At 41.6% G+C, this 20,474-nt stretch overlaps 1 protein-coding gene across 1 annotated transcript in view; it reads left to right on the top strand.

Annotated features, from left to right (window-relative positions):
• The first annotated feature begins 2,725 nt into the window (after positions 1-2,725).
• LOC115167227 (protogenin A-like) overlaps positions 2,726-20,474 on the top strand; it is a 40,089-nt gene continuing 22,340 nt past the window's right edge. Inside the window, exons 1-2 of the mRNA XM_029721418.1 lie at positions 2,726-3,377; positions 5,231-5,533. Coding sequence (XP_029577278.1) covers positions 3,311-3,377; positions 5,231-5,533 — 370 coding nt within the window. The 5' untranslated portion in view covers positions 2,726-3,310. The remainder of the gene's footprint in view (positions 3,378-5,230; positions 5,534-20,474) is intronic.

Here is a 20,474-nt window from a genome sequence, read left to right as displayed (position 1 = left end):
CAAACAAACATAAGGTTAGCCTGGGTCACAAACAAACATCTTTTAATACAATGATTTGTCAGGACAGTACTGTAGTATATCTCTACGCAGCCTACTGGATGTTCAGTTATCGTGATGGATCACATGGTTGTAGTAATATTACATAAGAGGATCATAATGTGTCCACAATGATTGTTCAGACCAACAAACAGTATTAGGCTAAGTGATTTTAGAGTTATTGCAGTCATAAGGCACTATACATTGTAAATCAATGTGAGTTCAGAATTAGCAGATCATAAATAAATAAACACTCGTGTCACACAAAGATTTTTTTTTCAAATGAAGAATCATAAGTCCTTGCACTTGCATTTTAACTTGAAATATTTCACGAGTTCAGTTATATTTCCTACAATAGTTTTGTATCACCACTTTTACACCTTAGCTTTCATCCATTTTCTCATTGTTGAAGTACACACCTTGATCCTTGACTGTGAGAATCGACTTTTGGTTTGGTTATATTTTGGGCTGGGGACACCCAAGGACACAACAGCTGGGCCTCGGGCCTGCTGAATGAGAGTCCGGAGCAGGGAGGAAGGTCAAACTCACTCCATAATAAAACATGAACACTGGATCAATATCTGCATTTAAGCAGCAGCTGTCCTGCTCCTACCAATGCTTCCTGGTAATTGCTGAGCCCAGTTCTCAGTGGTGGAGAGAGTGCCTCATTTCCATGAACAGTTTTTTCTCCTCCAGAGTGACCATTTGCCGGTGAAGTTGCCCTGTTTGACATGGAGTGACTTTTACCGGCCCATGTTGAAACAAACACAAATGTATCTATCTTACCCATATGCTTTAATAAAGGTCTATGTGACCGAAACATTTTCATTTGTCAGTTATGTTTAATTATGCAAGTATACACAATGAGTTCTTCTACCAGTTCTCTATATCCATGTCGTCACTTTCAAAGTGGGAACATTAGTCAAGATGTTATATGGACCAAATTTTTCAACACCTTCTTTCCGTTGGTCAAGTGTCCCTGAGTTGTCTTAAAACGCATCATACTGGTGTTGGAATACAGCCGTGTCCTTGAGAGCCATTAAAAATAAATGCATGGTGTAAATAGTATATGGCATTGGCAACTGATAGTGTGTAAGGCCAATATGCCAAGAGCTTTTAAAAGTTTTAAGATGTAAGTGTCTGAGCATTATGCAATGGAGGTTGCTATTTTAATGACACTTCAGAGTTATGTTGTGGGATATTTCACTAAGAAAGTTACTGAATTATTGAGACTAACTGGGAAGTGTTATGATGCTCTGTCAACCTAAACACTTATGATAGGTAATTATCACCACCCTCTTTATTTTCCTCTTGTTCTCTAACTGTGGCTATTAGCAGTCTTAACTGCAACTCATTTGTGTTAGAATACAGACTCGTCATTGAGGGGCATTACAAATAAATGCATGCTTGGAAGACAACATGATAACCAGTGGTGGAAAAAGTACCCAATTGTCATACTTGAGTAAAAGTAAAGATAGCTTAATAGAAAATGACTCAAGTAAAAGTGAAAGTCATCCGGTAAAATACTACTTGAGTAAAAGTCTAAGTATTTGTTTTTCGATATACTTAAATATGAAAAGTAAATTTAATTGCTAAAATATACTTAAGTATTAAAAGTAAAAGTATCAATAATTTCAAAATCTTTATATTAAACAAACCAGATGGCCCGATTATTTTTTTTTTTTTCATTTACTGATAGCCAGGGGGACACTCCAACACTCAGACATAATGTCACGTTCTGACCAGTAAAAGGGTTATTTGTTATTGTAGTTTGGTCAGGACGTGGCAGGGGGGTATTTGTTTTATGTGGTTCGGGGTTTGTTAGTATATGTGTTTATGTAGAGGGGTGTTTGGTTAGAGTATTCCGGGGTGTTTGGGTAATGTTCTTTATTTCGTATTTCTATGCTCTGTCTATGTTGTGTATTTCTTTGTTGGCCTGGTATGGCTCTCAATCAGGAACAGCTGTACATCATTGTTGCTGATTGAGAGTCATACTTAGGTAGCCTGTTACCACCTGTCCCTTTGTGGGAAGTTGTTGTTGCACTGCTGTGTTAGCATGCAATACTGTTCGTGGTTTTGTTAATTAAGTGTTCTAAATAAAAGATAAAATGAGCACTCAACCCGCTGCGCCTTGGTCCACTATATACGACGACTGTTACACATAATTTACAAACAAAGCAATTATGTTTAGTGAGTCCACCAGATGAGGCAGTAGGATAACCAGGTAGGTTCTCTTGATAAGTGTGTGAATTGGACCATGTTCCTGTGCTGCTAAGCATTCAAAATGTAACAAGTACTTTTTGGGTGTCAGGGAAAATGTATGCTAGAGGATGGTTAAGTAAATCTGAATGTACTTTTGAACAGAAAATTGTTGATAACCTAATATGAATAAGCGCACGCACACACATAAACATTAGACACAGAATATACCACATTGCCCTGGTTCTTTTTACAGACAGCATGATAAATTATTTATTGCATATCCAAACTATCCACATGAACTACAACTCCAAAGCCATTTCCACACAAACACACTTTTCCTGAGGAACTGATGCTTACCAGGAATTAAATTCTGAGTAAGCAATAGACCATAGTCAGACCTTGCGCATTAACAACTGTGAGTTTCATGGTGGGTTTCCTCTCATCATTCAGCACTGCACTCAGGGCATGATAGCTGTGCATAATGCTCCCCAGATCTATGAGGGCATGTGGATCATATTCTCTCAATGATACTCAATCACGTTCCATGGTTGAAACTCTATATCCTTGTTTATTTAGGTATGTGTATGTCCAGGTGAATTATCATTCTAATTCCCAGGCCTCTTATCATTGAATTATCATTGATCCTGATGAGTCATCAAAGTAAAGCTCTGCTCCATGTTTTCAAAAGGCATACGGGAAATTAACAAACCATATGCATTAATCACACAGATGTGTTGTATGCATTAACTTTCGTGTATTAACTTTACACTAATACCAGTAACACCTGACCAAAGTATACCTGCTATGTCACTCATAAAAAATAGAAGTGATTAAGATGTTGGCCTGTGTATTGATTCGCCGACTGATGGTGGCAGAGGAACTCTCCCATACATCTCCCCCATGAATTACTCAACCGTAGAACGCAGCACTGGGTGGGGTGATGTCCATCTGCTCCGAGGAAAAAGTAATCCCTGCTGCGATCAGGAGCGCAGTCACTTTCCTCTTGGATTAGCACGTAGTTCGACTGGAGGTAGTGACTGAGAGAGTTAGTATGCGAGAACAATTTGAATAAATGGAGTCTTTTAAAAGGAAATTATATCAGCGCTTCCTGTTTTTTGCGTTTTTTCTTCCAATCTCAGGTAAGACAGTTAATATTGTGTTTGAGTTTATGTCAAATTGAAATTATAGTGACTGATTTAGTGGTGGGAAAATGCCGAACTGGACATTGGAAGTGTGTCCATACTCATAACGTTACTCCTATCCTAATAGGGGTTGCTATTTACACTGATAAAGAAGTTAGTTGAAGTTAGTTGAAGTGTTCTGTACTAACGAATATTCAACATTGAAGAGTTTAGCCTTAGTTGCGATTTCTATAGATGAATGGACGCACTGCCACTGCCCGGAGTTTAGGGGGCAATGAAATGGCCACGCTGACCACTGACTGCTTCGACTATTGCCCTATGTAGGCTATACATTTAGATAAACACAGAACCTATACACGTTTATGCTTGGTTTTTGCTTGTGTCTCGAGTTACATGATAAACCGGGTTTCTGCATAAAATTGTATACGTGCAGCACAACACAGCAATCAGAAACACGTGGATTGTGCAATATTACCAGCCCTGGTTTGAGATATTGATAAACGCAAAAGACATATAGGTTAGCTATTCCCAACTCATGTTATGTTCATTCAGTACATACAAATGAATTATTATATCAATATAAAAACTGGCTACTGATTTTCTCTCCATAAATAATCCACTTTGACGTTTGACGCAGTCAATTAAAATAGGCTATTAACAATTAATATAATGTTGTGTAAATTGCTGTGGGAAGTAGCTGCCCCCCGAACATGGTGATCAGCTCAATGTTTAATATATATATATTGAAATTGATATCCAACAATTTAATTAGTGAATGGTGTTGGATTTTTTTCTTCTTCTAGTAGCCTACATCAAACCTTTTTGACAGCTTGTATTTTCCCCCTTAAGCAAATGTGTAGGCCAATTTCATTATCAAAGTGCATGTGGTATTTCTGAAATATATATAGTAGGCTATACTGGCCTATCATTTAAATAGGACATGCTTTCATCTATTAATTTACCTAATCTCCGGTGTTGGACCATAGAGACATGGGATGGGGTCCCACAGCTCAGATGGAACTTGGCCAGATCAAGTATAGTGTTTGTTTATTAGAGAATATGTGTTATAGAAAGTATTCAAGTGTTATAAAGTGTTATGTGAAGTCTTATACTGTTGAACATGGCTCAAAACATGTTGCCTGGGTTTATTTAGCACTAGGGAATTCTGATAAACCAAAGGTAGGCTACGAGGTTTGCTGTGCTAAAGTGTTAAATTAAATGGTTACAAGCTATTTGCATACTAAAGGCATGTAAAAGGATTGTGTGAAGGTAGTGTGAATCCCATAGTTATCTCAGAATGGTTCACAATAAATTAGGAATTGTTTAACATGAAACTATTAGTAGCCAACAGAGCAATTAACATTTCCATTAGGACATTAGATGGTTGAAGCCATCACATTTGATTTGGAAAATTATAAAGGCTTTTGCTTCCTGCCTGGATTGTTACTTTATTACAGCTGGCAGTCTTATCATTCAAAGGGGAGCTACTTATGAATTTAATGCTGGGGAGTGCAGTAAAACATTTGTGACTGAATGGAGCCATGAAATCAGTGACCTCCGAGCTTTATGAGACATGAGTAATAGGATTCAATTGGAGCAGAAATAAATGAAATAGGAGTGCTGTACCTCAGTACACCGAGACCTGCTTGCTGTTGGATGGGCTCTAAGCCCTTGCCTGTAGGCACTATGATGTTAACATGCTTTCAAGTGTAGATCCTACCAATGCAATATGCCTGTGGACAAAGTAGAGTAGTTGTAGGTCCTGGCCTAGAATTGTCGCTAATTTCATCACATTGTGTCTTCTCCCACTCCAGCCAGGCACTGACTCTGTTCTCTTCTCTTCCCCACAGGTGTTTTGTGTTTTAGTGAGTTATTTTTTATCAAAGAGCCCCAAGATGTTACTGTCATGCGGAAGGATGCCGTTATATTGGACTGTCAGGCGCACGGAGAGTCGCCTATTGCCATCAGGTGGCTTAAAAATGGAGTAAAAGTTGTAGAGAACGAGCGCGTCTACATTCTCTCCAACGGCTCACTTTCTATTTCGGAGGTGGAGAGCAGGAGAGGAGACAAATCAGATGAAGGGTTTTACCAGTGCCTCGCTCAGAACAAGTATGGAGCCATCCTGAGCCAGAAAGTCTGTCTTACAATTGCAAGTAAGTATCATACTGGAGTTGTGTATAAGCATCACATGGAATAATGGAGAGGTTATGCAGGGCCTCCAACCTTTGGGCCACAGAAGATGTACATCATTGGTCATGTTTGTGCCTGGTCATGGGGAACTTCATAAACACAGTAGAAAAGTAGACAACAGTTTACATTGGATGTACATTGTACACTTACTTACTTAAGATAAGTAACATAAACCGTCCACATTCTCTTTCGAATCTCTTAGTTACTGTGTAGTTACATATAATTACCATTTGATGTAACTGAATAGGATCTGTGTGACTTATTTTAATGTGTTTAATACTTTGAAAGGGTAACCAATTCTTACTCTGAGGATGTTATGTCATAGCATGTCATAATAACATTTACTTGATGAACAAAGGAAGTCATGAGTCACAATTGTGTTTTCATCTTGAAAGCATGGTAATGATATCTACTTTAGAGGTGAGCTTAGTACAAGCCCCACACTATCAGCACAAGTTCTTAACTTCTTAGCAGGTATACAACTGAACAAAAGGTTTCATGTACACTCTTAGAAAAAAGGGTTCCAAAAGGGTTCTTCTGCTGTGCCCATAGGAGAACCCTTTTGGGTTCCATGTAGAACCCTCTGTGGAAAGAGTTATACATGGAATCCAAAAGGATCTACCTGGAAACAAAACATATTCTTCAAAGGGTTCTCCTATGGGGACAGCCGAATAGCCCTTTTAGGTTCTAGATAGCACCTTATTTTCTAAGAGTGTAGAGCAACAATCCTCTGTGTTGAAATGATGATTTAACAGAGTGAGAGATCTTGCTTGTAGTTATCTGCTAAAATGTTTCAAGCTGACATAGTCATTGGGGAGTAGATGGAGACTTTACACTCTTAACAGGCATAAAATAGGCATTTCCCAGCTCCGAAACCGAGGAAAAGTTTTTTTTTCTCTCATCACCAGCAGGGTGCTATCATTTTCTATGTAGTCTGGTGCATCTAATCTCTCTTCTTTCTTCGCCAGTGTAATGCCCAAGGTTGCGTTTTGGGCATTCCGGTTATCTAATCCACCTAATAGCTGAGGAAGGGAAGGCATTGGAGGCTTCAGTGGTGGCATTGGGGGGAAGGGGGGTTACAGCCTTCAAAGTTCGAGGCCTTAAGCCAAAAAGATACTCTGAGTGGAGGAGAATATGTCCATTGGTGTGCAAATGAGGGAGCTGCAGGTTTGAAAGGTTAGGAGCTGTCCAGGATGCCGGTTACACCAGTGCTAAAGAGCAGATGACCCCTATTCACTGGACTGGGCTTTCATGTCGTTGCTCCATGATCACTGGGAATTGTTCTTTTGGAATGCTTTTTTTCTCTTCCAGTAGCACATATATGAGCCTGCTGCCTATTCTTTTAAAGGGCCAGTGGAGCAGCTTTAGCCAGAGCTGCTCTTTAGGGACCCTGTTCCCGGGTGTCACCACCCCCCAGGCCATGTTTCTTGCTGTGCTTCTTTTGCACAAAAGAATTAGCCTTTTTTTCCCTCCCTTGCATTCCCTTTCACAGAGAAACCTGAGCTTTTACGTGGCACTTAAGACATGCACCCGTCCAAGAATATTGTGATGGTTACTAATTCTAATTGTACATGGAAAAGTTAAGTCCTGATCCATGTAAAATTGGGCAGGATTGTTGTGAAATGATTTAAATTGTTAAAATGATTTACCGCTGTGAGGTCATGGTTCCTGAAGAGCCCACTAGTTGGAATACTATTCTTTAGGAGCACATCTCCTGTCTGATACTGTATGATCCTGACAATCCACTGACAAGTAGATGTTGAGAGACAAGAATGTGTCAGTCCTGGTCAGTTCCTGATAAAATGTTCGCTTTCCAGATAGGCCTAGATTTATATGTAAAAGAGAAAAAGTTACTATTTTTGTATATTTGGACCTTTACAAGCACTTTTGAAATTACTCTCAGGGTAATCTCTCATGGACAGATCTACGTAAACATAACCGGTACCATCGCATCCGTTGGGAAGTAATGGGAATTGTTGGATAATGAGCAGCAGTAGTTACAGTGTTTGGGTTTTTCGCCACTGCTTATTTGGACAAATAACGATTTTGCAAGTGTAAGCATCTTTCGTATTCCGGAAAGGGAGGGGACATTTGGCCCGTAACTTGCGAAGAGAGAGGGTGAAGCTCCTCGTTCCGGTTCCGCTCCTCGTTCTAGCATCTCTTGATCCCTTCTCTTGACTTCTATGGGCTACGTGGGACACTAGCGTCTGCGGGACACACTATTCAACAGCCAGTGAAATAGAATGGCGTGAAATACAAAACAGCAAAAATCTCATAATTTCATTTTCTCAAACAATCAACTATTTTACACCATTTTAAAGATAAACTTCTCGTTAATCTAACCACATTGTCCGATTTCAAAAAGGCTTTACGGCGAAAGCATAAAATTAGATTATGTTAGGACATAAACTTCACAAGAAAAACCACACAGCCATTTTCCAAGCAAGGACATGCATCACAAAAACTAAAAATACAGCTAAAATATTTACTAACCTTTGATGATCTTCATCAGATGGCACTCATAGGACTTCATGTTACACAATACATGTATGTTTTGCTCGATAAAGTTCATATTTATATCCAAAAACTCCATTTTACTTTGGTGCGTGATGTTCAGAAAATGTAGTCCCACCAAAACCTCCGGTGAATGAGCACATCAATTTACAAAAATACAAGACATTGATAAAATGTACAACAGTTATTGAAAGAATTATAGGTATACTTCTCCTTAATGCATCCGCCGTGTCAGATTTTAAAATAGCTTTATGGAGAAAGCACATTTTTCAATATTCTGAGTACATAGCTCAGCCATCAAAGCAAGCTATACAGATACCCGCCAAGTTCTGGGGTCAACTAAACTCAGAATTAGTATTATAAATATTCTCTTACCTTTGCTGATCTTCGTCAGAATGCACTCCCAGGACTCCTACTTCCACAAGAAATGTTCTTTTTGTTCGAAATACTACATTTTTATGTTCAAATACCTCCGTTTTGTTCGTGCGTTAAGATCACTATCCAAAGGCATAACGCGCGAGCATAAATCCAGACACGAAAAGTCAAATAGTTCCATTAGCGTTCGTAGAAACATGTCAAACGTTGTTTACAATCAATTCTTAGGCTCTTTTTAACATAAAGTGTTGATAATATTCCAACCGGACAATAGCGTATTCATTACAGAGGAAAAAGAAGGAGCGGCACGCCAAACGTGCCCGCGCAGTAAACAACTCACTGGTCCCAGGCAGTCCACTCATTGACTGAGCTCCTATTTTCTGCCCAGTAACAGGAGAAGGATGAAACACGTTTCTAAAGGCTGTTGACAGCCAATGGAAGCCTTAGGAAGTGCAACGTGACCCCACAGACACTGTAGTTTCGATAGGGATTCAGAAGAAGAACTACAATTCTCAGATTTCCCACTTCCTGGTTGGATTTTTCTCAGGTTTTTGCCTGCCATATGAGTTCTGTTATACTCACAGACATCATTCAAACAGTTTTAGAAACTTCAGAGTGTTTTCTATCCAAATCTACTAATAATATGCAAATATTTGACTCTGGGCCCGAGTATTAGGCAGTTTACTCTGGGCACGCTTTTCATCCGAAAATGAAAATACTGCCCCCTATACCTTAAGTTAACATGTATGGACCCAAAACTTAATCGAGCACCTGAACAATTACTATCAGGACAATTGAGTGCAATACAACCTCAATCTTTTTTTGTTTTGGAAGATGCCACATAGACTTGTAGATGCTACACCAATAAAATACAGAGTTAAAGAGTCTTGATTTGCATGAGGTACATGAAAACAGTGTGCCTTAAAGCCACTTAAACGACTCTGACCCTCTCACATGCTATACAGCGAGTTTCAGTCCGGTATTACAGTGGCCTGTGTCCTTACTATGATTTTTACAGGACACTATGTGTTTGTAGTTTTATTAATTGAGAGGGTTTGCTCTTTTATATTATGAACTTAAGAGGTGATAAAGGCTGCCAGCGGAGTTTATAGGCTTGTTTTAAAGGGACACTTAGAGACCTGCTTGACAGTCTATCTGGAAGCTCATAAAATTTGCACGTACCTGAGAAATGCTCAGTGGTAGAAAACAAAGGTGGCAGTGGGGGTTGTCGAGAATCACACACACACACACATACAGTACACACACACACAATTTTGAATTTGCCGTTCCCTCATACCACAGCCTTTCCTTGAGTGTCTAAATGGCCAAACTTTATTGCATGGCCAGCCAGTGAGGCAGAGGCTAGTGGTCTCCTCACTATGGTTTTCGGCTCTGCTACTCTGAAGAATTAATGAAAAGCTTTTCACTCTGGCCTTCTTTGTCCACCTTGCCCCCCCCAACTGCCCCCTGACTAAAATTAGTTATTTGGGGGCATTTGTTTGTCCAGAGATCAATGGTTAGGACAGCTGGGCCTATTCACTGCTGAAAGGGTAATTATGACAATGGCACGGCAGAGTTTGATTAAACTTTTTAAATTTAGATTTTGTTTTTGGAAATCTAAAATCAAATTTGATTATCCTAACTTCAATTATGCTTTTTCAATCAACTCTTTTTAAGTTGAGAAAGTGACTTTTTGTAAATGATATGACTTTCCGACATGGCCTATTTGTTTTGTATCCTTAAGTCTTAAGATGCTTTTTATTGATGTTACTGTGCCCTAGGTGTCGTTTATGACGCCCCTGTTTGCATTGAAAAACACTCCTCATTGAATGCTGTGAAAAGATTTCAGAGTGAGCGTTACTGTGGCTCTGAGCTTTTCATGTGTTTGCATCCTTCACCAGGAAGATTGATAGTACAACATGTGGGGACCTTTTGTACCTTCTGCCCAGAGTCTCTTCTCACCTCTGGCCTTAATAGATATCCCTCACTATCAGTCATGCTGCCAAGTCCTTTCTGACTCTGGCCTTTAGAAAGACTGTGGCATTATTTAACAAAAAATAACACCAAATTCCGTTCATAGTTTTTTAATTGTATTTATTTCACCTTCATTTAACCAGGTAGGCCAGTTGAGAACAAGTTCTCATTTACAACTGCGACCTGGCCAAGATAAAGCAAAGCAGTGTGACAAAAACAACAACACAGAATTACACATAAGGAAACGTACAGTCAATAACACAAAAGAAAAGAAAAATAGAAAAATCTATTTACAGTATGTGCAAATGTGGAAGAGTAGGGAGGTAGACAATAAATAGGCCTTAGAGGCGAAAATAATTACAATTTAGCATTAGTACTGGAGTGATAGATGTGCAGATGATGATGTGCAAGTAGAGATACTGGGGCGCAAAAGAGCAAGAGGGTAAGTAATAATATGGGGATGAGGTAGTCGGGTGTGCTATTTACAGATTGGTTATGTACAGGTACAGGATCGGTAAGCTGCTCTAACAGCTGATGTTTAAAGTTAGAGAGGGAGATATAAGACTCCAGCTTCAGAGATTTTTGCAATTCGTTCCAGTCATTGGCAGCAGAGAACTGGAAGGAAAGGCGGCCAAAGGAAGTGTTGGCTTTGGGGAGGACCAGTGCAATATACCTGCCGGAGTGTGTGCTATATGTGGGTGTTGCTATGGTGACCAGTGAGCTGAGATAAGGCGGGGCTTTACCTAGCAAAGACTTATAGATGACCTGGAGCCAGTGGGTTTGGCGACGGATATGTAGTGAGGGCCAGCCAACGAGAGCATACAGGTCACAGTGGTGGGTAGTATATGGGGCTTTGGTGATAAAACGAATGGCACTGTGATAGACTACATCCAGTTTGCTGAGTAGAGTGTTGGGAGCTATTTTGTAAATGGCATCGCCGAAGTCAAGGATCGGTAGGATAGTCAGTTTTACGAGGGTATGTTTGGCGGCATGAGTGAAGGAGGCTTTGTTGCGAAATAGGAAGCCGATTCTACATTTAATTTTGGATTGGAGATGCTTAATGTGAGTCTGAAAGGAGAGTTTACAGTCTAACCAGACACCTAGGTATTTGTAGTTGTCCACATATTCTAGGTCAGAACCGTCCAGAGTAGTGATGCTAGTCGGGTGGGAGGGTGCGGGCAGCAATCGGTTGAAGAGCATTAACTTAGTTTTACTAGCATTTAAAAGCAGTTGGAGGCCACGGAAGAAGTGTTGTATGGCGTTAAAGCTTGTTTGGAGGTTTGTTAGCACAGTGTCCAAAGAAGGGCCAGATGTATACAGAATGGTGTCGTCTGCGTAGAGGTGGATCAGAGAATCACCAGCAGCAAGAGCGACATCATTGATATATACAGAGAAAAGAGTCGGCCCGAGAACTGAACCCTGTGGCTCCCCCATAGACTGTCAGAGGTCCGGACAACAAGCCCTCCGATTTGACACACTGAACTCTATCTGAGAAGTAGTTGGTGAACCAGGCGAGGCAGTCATTTGAGAAGCCAAGGCTATTGAGTCTGCCGATAAGAATGCGGTGATTGACAGAGTCGAAAGCCTTGGCCACGTCAATGAAGACGGCTGCACAGTACGGTCTTTTATCGATGGCGGTTAGGATATCGTTTAGGACCTTGAGCGTGGCTGAGGTGCACCCATGACCAGCTCGGAAACCAGATTGCATATTGGAGAAGGTACGGTGGGATTTAAAATGGTCGGTGAGATGTTTATTAACTTGGCTTTCGAAGATTTTAGAAAGGCTTTTACGTTATAAAGATTTTCGAAGATTTTTGTTTGAAGATTTTAAAAAGGTTTTATGTTATAAATGTGGGAAGACCATCCCTAACACCATCTTAGGCTAGTTCTGTTTTCAGATCTGGTTTCTACTCTTTGAAAATCCCTTTGTCCTCGGAGCAGATGCTCCCACTTTGAAGCCGGGCCTCCTTTTTTTACCTGGTATTTTTCTGAACAAGTAAATGTTAGTGTTGAGTCAGAGATAATGATTTAAGTCGACCATTACAGGCAGGAAATGGAGGGTTTGAGAAACGTTAAATGTGAGTTGCCCTGAGGGAAACGATGAGAGGGGATTGTGTCTTGATGAACGGCCATGTGACTTAGTAGCTAACCACGTGAGTGCTGTCAATAGGCCTCCTCAGATTGATGGGGTTCTCCGTAGAGACATAGTCTCATGAGTATGATCCCTCCAGGCAGCCTTAACCATGTTTCCAGAGGTTCACAGGGCATTACGCAATACACAGACATTGTAAAACCATATCAGTGTCATTACTCATATCCTTATCCATCGGTTCCGATGCAAGGTCTTACTGTGAGTGTGCTGGGATGTTTTTAGTTGATTCGAAAATGATCTCCCAGTTGTGTTTTTTCGAGGTTACAAAACCAGTGTAGAGAATATATCTCACTCATTGATGTCATAAGAGAGAATAGATAGGAGGCATAAAATATATAATGAATCACACACATCCCTGATGAAAAGCATAGACCAGCATAGGTTGGTTCAGCACAGGTGCTGGTTTTGTTGTGTTTTCGTGGTGCCTTCGCTGTGTTTTTGTGTTGACGAGCCTTCGCTATGTTTTTGCTGGTGACCAACTTTACCTGTATTTTTGCTGGTGACCTGCATAAGCTGGTCACCAGCAGAACCAGCATCAAGTCACATCATGCTGGCTTGCAAAGTTATGTTCCATTCATAACAGAATCCAGCCAGAGTGGGGATATCCAACAATTGGACGTTTTTTTCCCCCATAATATGCATTCAGAATGACTGCCAAGGTTAGGAAGAAGAAATGAGACTACCCAAATAATAAACTCAAACAACCATTTCAGTAATGGGTGCAATAAATCAAACTAACAGATTGGATTAGTTTGGAAAAATGTATGTTATTTATCTTTGTGTAGCATAAGATTAGTTAATCAATGTACATGCAAAAAAACACAACAAACAATTCTAAAAATCAACTGCAATAGAGCATGCTGGGAAATATGATAATGATGGGCATGGTCAGACCAGCTTGACCAGCTAAAACCAGCTTGGTCACTAATATACTACACCAACATAAGCTGTTATAAGTCCAAAACACAGTGAAGGCTGGTCACCAGTGTCCAAAATACCTCGAAGGCTGATCACCAGCAAAACCTGCTAGACCATACTGGCCAACCAGCATAGCCAGCTAGACCATGCTGGCCAACCGGCATAACCAGCTATAACATGCTGGTCAAACCAGCTTGACCAACATCTGACCAGCATAGACCAACATGGACTAGCAAATACCAGCATGGACCAGCTTGAAATGTATGCTGGTTTATGTCATTTTTTTTCAGTAGGGATTTGGGACCATTTTTGACTACCCCGAAAAATGACACGCATGTAGTGCAAAGACACTTGGTCTCTGGAGTAAGCATACAGAATACAGGTTAAAAAAAACAGTACATGGTTGTAAGGATTCCTAATGCTGAACAGTTTACTAACTTCATATTGTGGTCCACAATAAAGCACCCGAATGACTATTCCACAGCAGACTTCGTGACTCCCACAAAATGGTTGTTTGACCCCACCAGCTCTCCGTGTGTGACCACAGCTCCAATGTTTATTTTGGTTGCTAAGGAATGTATTAGACCTGCAAAGGCTCTGCAGCATTAGGACCACAATAAAGGAAAAGCAAACCTAAAGGCACAGTAATGGATTGAAGTGAATGTTTGAAATAATTATTTAAGAGAAATAAGTCTCTGAGCCTGGCTTCTTTTCTCCCTCATCAGCATCTGGAATGGTTTCCATGGTTTCCTTGGACTGAAGTTCCAGAGGTCCAAGGTTTCTTTAGATTGCCCAATAGATGTTAGGTACTTAGAGTACTCACGATTTAAATCCTCCCTGCAATAATGCTAGACATTCCTTCTCATTTATCAATTACTTTAACAGTCCCCTATCAGTGCCCACTCAATCTACAGGTATGTCTATCAAAAAAATGTGTTATGTTTTCAAGATTTATTCCATTGGCATCATCTCCTATTGGATTTTGAGCACAAAGCCTTATTTTGTGGTGACTTGTTTTCATTTTAGAGAAACAAAGCGTGACACAATAATTGATTCAGAGGGGTTGGGTTAAATGCGGAAGACACATTTCAGTTGAATACATTCAGTTGTACAACTGACTAGGTATCCCCCTTTCCCCTATCCCCTTAATTAAGTAGAAGACTGTACTGATTTGAAAATTGACTGTTTAAAACCAGCACTCTGATGAAGAGATTAGACACAATGAAAGCACTGTCTCTGGTGGGTGAAGGGCTGATGTTGAATGATTGGAGAACTTTGACACCAGATAAGAGATGGGAGGAGGGGGCAAGTGTCCCTGTCTTAACCCCACTCCCCCACTGGCCAGAGGACTGAGAGGTCACAGTGCTCATGGGATATGTGCTTTGTTTGGCCTGGGCCAATGACCATTGGGCTGTTCTGCAGGCTCTATGGAGCTACCTCCAGTAGCCTGCTTCCCGGCCCAGCCCAGCCCAGCCAAGCCCAGGCCGCCCGGCCAATGATTGATTTGTGGGGCTTTTCAGCATTGCATTCTTCCCCTCAGTTGCCAGGCTGAGCATTCTTTTTCAGGAACCCTTATTATTTATTAAAGGGGGAAAAGACAAATGCGGTGTGGGGTCTTTGCACATTATGAAGGAACTCATCACTCAAGAGTTTCTTGGGTTCTGTTCCATTGGAGGCATTTAATTTGAAACTCAAGAAATAGCCTCCTTTAAAGCAACACAAGGAAACAAAGCAAAGGATCGATTGGTCAACAAGCTCCTTTTGTTTCCACTCAGAGTTAAGGTTAGGAGGGAGAGAGACTAGCCTGAGCTATTCTTGTTACATTGTGTGGAATACCTAGAACTCATTCCGATGTGTGACGCTGTCACGCCCTGACCTTAGAGACGTTTCTTTTCCTCTAGTTTGCTTAGGGTCAGGGTGTGATGTGGGGTGGGCAATCTAGTTTTTCTATTTCGTTGTTTTGGCTGAGTGTGGTTTCCAATCAGAGGCAGCTGTCCATCGTTGTCTCTGATTGGGAACCATACTTAGGCAGCCCTTTTTCCCTCCTTGAGTTGTGGGATCTTGTTTATGTGTAGGTGCAGGTTATGCACTCCATGACGTCATGGTTCGTTTTGTTTGTTCTGTATTGTTTTGGTGAGTTTCCTTTATTAATCATGTGGAACTCTACGCACAATGTGCCTTGGTCTACTCCTTTTGATGAGCGTGACAGATGCATTCCAATGTACAGAAAAAGACCCAAGCACTACGTGACTCAGTCCCTCTTGAAAGAAAGCGAGAGACCTGGGTGTTGCTCTTATCTTAATGGATAGTTTCTGGGATTTTCTGGGATTCTCAGTTCTTTGCCACCTTTTGACCTTTCATAAAATGTGAGCAGCAAGCCAAGGCAGTGTCCATTTACATGAAACCTCAACAGTTTAATATTTACTGCTTGCTTGCTAAACTGTTTTCTCTCAATCCAAGCATTAGGCCATTCATGTGTCATTTGCGTATGAAGTCAGGAAAGGAGCGTTCCTCCCCACCCACTCACCCTCCCATACTGAACCCTTCCCTGCCCAGCTCTGTCCACAGCCCACAACACAGATCTGCTGTCCCTCATTTGAATGAATTGCACAAATCAATATTACCATGTCAAACATTTGTCAGATCATAGTAATTATCACTGAAAAAAATGTTTCTAGAAATTGGTTGAAATCAAAACCAAATGCTTAACAGCTTTAATTGTGTTGTCTCTCTCTGACAGGTCTGATGACGTTGAATGCTAAAGTGGTTAAATGTTCTATTGGGTTCAGTACAGAACTGTCAATATTTGGACCTTGAGGATGAGGCCAAGGATTTTTGTTGAAGTCATAAATAGCTGTTCGCTTCTTCCTCTCTCTTGTAATGCTGTCCAAATAAATCATCCTTCAGTCCTACTGTTTAACACTTACAGTAATGTTATTTGTCCTGTCACTTATAACTCATAAGGGTGGGAGGAATCAATACTCCTTTATACTTTCACTGATTATGAGTAGGGCCCAGAGGGTTTCCTGACCACATGACCTGACCAGGACCAACTCCAGTCCCTACCTAGTCATGCGTAGTGAAGCTGCAGGCCTGGCCCAGGTCATCTGCAGGATTAGGGCCAGTGTTTCCACTCAATTGCGCTGCAGATCGCTTTTGACAAAGCTGCCAGAGCAGATCCCCCGACCAGCCACTCTGGATCTGGCCTCAGTGCTCATCCACCTTGTTCCAATCAGGAGCGAGGAGAAGCCACACACGTAGCCAGGGCCTTGAAGTAGATAGAAAGCTCCAGTTCTGTCCCCTGCTTGACCACTTACTGTGTTTGTCTACTGCTAGGAACCGAGAGGCCTGGAGGAAATTAGTGCTGCAGAGCAGAGCTCAGAGCAGAGCTCAGAGCAGCCATTGACCTGTTGACAGATGCCCTGGCTAAACTCTGAGCTCCGATGCCCCTCCAAAAAAAAAAAAAAAAACGTAGGAATGTTTCTGAGTTACAGCTCAGAGAACAACAAAGTAAACCCCTGACCACAGAGGGATGCATCTGAACGCACACATATTCTGACTGTGCACACTATAAACATTTGCTTTATGGTTTGCTTTACTGTGAAGATATTCTTAGCTTTTTATTATTAGTGGATTATTCATGCTCATTGGGCATGCTCAGTGGCTGTGTTGAACATTTCCATAACTAAACCTCTCCATACAGCACGTATAGAACACATTCTTTCCACCTCATTACAAGTATTTTTTTTACCTACACAGTAGTGAGGTAGAATTTGTGCCTGCAGTGTGATCCTTCAAGCTATAGTAATTAGAAGAGAGCATATAGCTGCTCTGAATATTGGATTCCCATTTGTTAAAGAGCATGTCCACTGGTGGGCTGGGATGGGGAGATTTGGGTTGATAGAGCACCCCTGTACTGTAGAGAGACCTGGGGGAAGGGGGACAGAGCTGGCCCCTGAAGTTTCTAAGGGAACCTTTGTCCGGGCTTGACCTGTCCACTGATCTGCTGTTTACTGAGCTTCTGGCTTCAGCAGACCTCTCGAAAACAAAGAGATCGGCCAGCTGGGAGGCAGGGCACGGAATAATTATATAGTTTAGTTCGGATATTGGTGAATGTGTTTTCAGTGGTCACTCACAGATTTTTTTTGTTGCTGTCAAATTTGTTTCTGTTTCTTAGGATAAGGGTGCAAAGTCTGCATGCCGCAAAACCTTAGAGGTTTAAATGGTCATTACTAATAATGGAACGTCCGTCATTATGTTTTGTGTTAGAGATTTGATTTATTGTGAATCCCCACTTTGTTCATGATCAATAGCAACAGATTTTTTTTGCAACTCGGCACCATCATCTTCACAGTAAAGCAAACCAACATCTCCCATCTGCACAGTGACTGAAGAAAAGCATTATGCAAAGCGTTGTTCTACTGTAGTATGGAATGGCAGTGGACAGGGTTTAAGAGAAAGAGCACGTTAGCGGGGGCATTTCGTATCTGTAGGAAGGCAGAGTACTACCCTCCCAGTTTTAGGAGGCTCTGAGTGATTGATTGGCAGTTTGTAGAGAGCCAGCAGGGGAACGTTAGGCCACCCCAGCAGTGCTGGTCAGGATTTGTGGAGGTTGGAGGTCAGAGGTGGGATCACTGCAATGGGCAGATGGCCAGATCCTCTTTTTGTGTTTCTTGGCACAGGCATTCACCCAATCATTAGAAACAAGCTGGACAAAACATCCAGGTAAACAATAAATTATTTTACAATTTAGCTAGGTGGGTTTGGTAGTTATATATTCTCCATGTGGTTGAATGAAATCATTAACTAACATAAACACATTGTGAAAGGTGGAGAATAGTCAAGTCACCTTTTCATTTATGGAGGCCTTGCTCAATAACTGGACACCCAAAGCTCCAGGGGGGAGGTGCATATGATGAGCATTTGCTGGCAATGCGTTTCAAAAGTCATCTGTAAGGTGACTGGAAGAAGTAAATGGTAAATGGGCGCACAGAGATAGTTGAAGGCATAATCTAGTCATTGTAGTGTGAGCCTCAGCTCATCTGCTTTAATATTTCATTTAGGAGCATTAGGTGCCGCCTCTGGCGACCATCATCACTCAAAGGAGATGGTCAATTGCGTATTTTGAGCAACCATGGCAGTGACCACAGCTCGACAAACCCTAGCAGAATAGATTTTAGACTGAGGCTTAGTATTTAATCAATAATCAATAAGGATCTCTCTGTCAATCCAGCATTTTTTGTATCTGGGAAGCTCATCCTCTCAGGCCCCCAGGCTACTGGGATGGATGCCTCCATGTTGCATTGCTGCTGTTGTGCAACACTTAGGAATGAGTTTGATGTTGATTAGAGGTTCCACATTTTGTTCCTCCATGGGAGCGTGTTGCTGAGGGATGGGCCCCTGTATCCGTTCAATGATGGTCCCAATCCAATGCCTGCCTGCACTTATCTCCACAGCAAATATTCCTCTGCAGAGGGCTGCACTGGGCCTGATGCACAAGAGGCCTTACAGCTCAGAACTAATTCAATTAAAAATGCCCAAAGCAAAGTGGCCAGGGGCTCAGTGAAAGGATCAGCCCCCTTGTCTTCAAAAGAACTTTACACAAATAAATGGGCCTCTACAACAACTGGTGGGACACAACCCATTAGATAAGTTAGCATTCCATTTGAAAGTCAAATACTAGAAGTAAAGCGCTCTGCAAATTAAAGTTCATTGCAAAGTGGCGCAGCTCTCTAAAACTGGTCAGGATAGACAATGTAGGTTATGGATCCCAAAATGAATTGGGTTCATTCTGGCTTTGCTCATGAACGGTACATGCTCTGTCCGTGGCCAGTGGAAAAAACAAGGTCTTTACCTTGAAATGTCAGAGGCTCAGCTGCGTTAAGGAGGGACAGAATTCTCCTTGCCGCCTTCCTGAAGACGACACGGAGTAGTTGTCAGAGTGCAGTGCACTGATCAGGATTCACAGAGAGCCCAGTCTGGCAGTTAGGGCTTTCCCGCTGTTCAACACCACGACACCTGGAAACCCAGGTTACGTCCAGCTATCCATATCGGCCGTTATAGAGACCAGGACACAATCCAGTGTGTTTATGACGGGGTGGAGTTTACCTTTAGGCAAGGTTTCTCGAGAGCAGTGCTTGAGATTTACGTTGATTTTAAGTAGTACTCTAAGAAAGGTTTGTTAAGGATACAGCTAGAAGCGTGTGCTGTGTGCTGATTATCAGTGAACTTTGATGAGTGGTAATAGTTAAATTATTCAGACTTAAGGTGCAAGAAGATGTTGATTGGGGTCCTCTCTGATGTCAGTGGCAACAGCTGTTTAATCAGAAACGATGAACCATGCACCTAGTGAGGATTTGCCTCGCTTTAAACCTGAGCTCCTTGTAATCTTTGCACAGCTCCTCGTATGTTTTCTTCATCTGTTGGCTCTCCCCCCCTCTCTTTTCTCCCCTAGCAAGCCTGCTGTGTTTGATGTGCGTTCAGGGTTTTTTGTGTGCAGATTTTAGAGAAGAGGGGTCATTTCTGTGATAAAGTTAGTGGGGGAGCCTCCGAAGGCAAACACTGGCTAGAGTATCTCATTGTTACACTAGGCTAGCGAGATAACTGAGCCTAGGGAGGGGGGAGAGAGTTGGATGGAGAGAGAGCCCAGGATAGGTACTCTGATGCCCCTCTCCCCTCCCCTCCCCTCAGACTGCCTCTTCATCTGTGAGTGCTGATGGCTGCTCGCCCCTGCAGCACAAACAGCATCGGATGTGTGCAGAGGTCAAAGAGCACTGCAGTCTTTTGTTAATCCATTACTTAAGTGGTGCGCATTGCATTCTGAACATGCAGCTGTTTTGAATCTAAAGACACATGTCACGTGTATCTTTGAATTATCTGATTCCTTTTTCTCAGAGTAGTAAATGGGTGAAGAGGATTTTGTTTTGTGGTACTTGTTTTGGGTATTTCTGATGTAGTCTTCTTTATATAGT

The sequence above is a fragment of the Salmo trutta genome, chromosome 29 (assembly GCF_901001165.1).
Source record: "Salmo trutta chromosome 29, fSalTru1.1, whole genome shotgun sequence".
NCBI classification, from domain to species: Eukaryota; Metazoa; Chordata; class Actinopteri; order Salmoniformes; family Salmonidae; genus Salmo; species Salmo trutta.
This window is presented reverse-complemented; position numbering and strand designations above follow the sequence as displayed.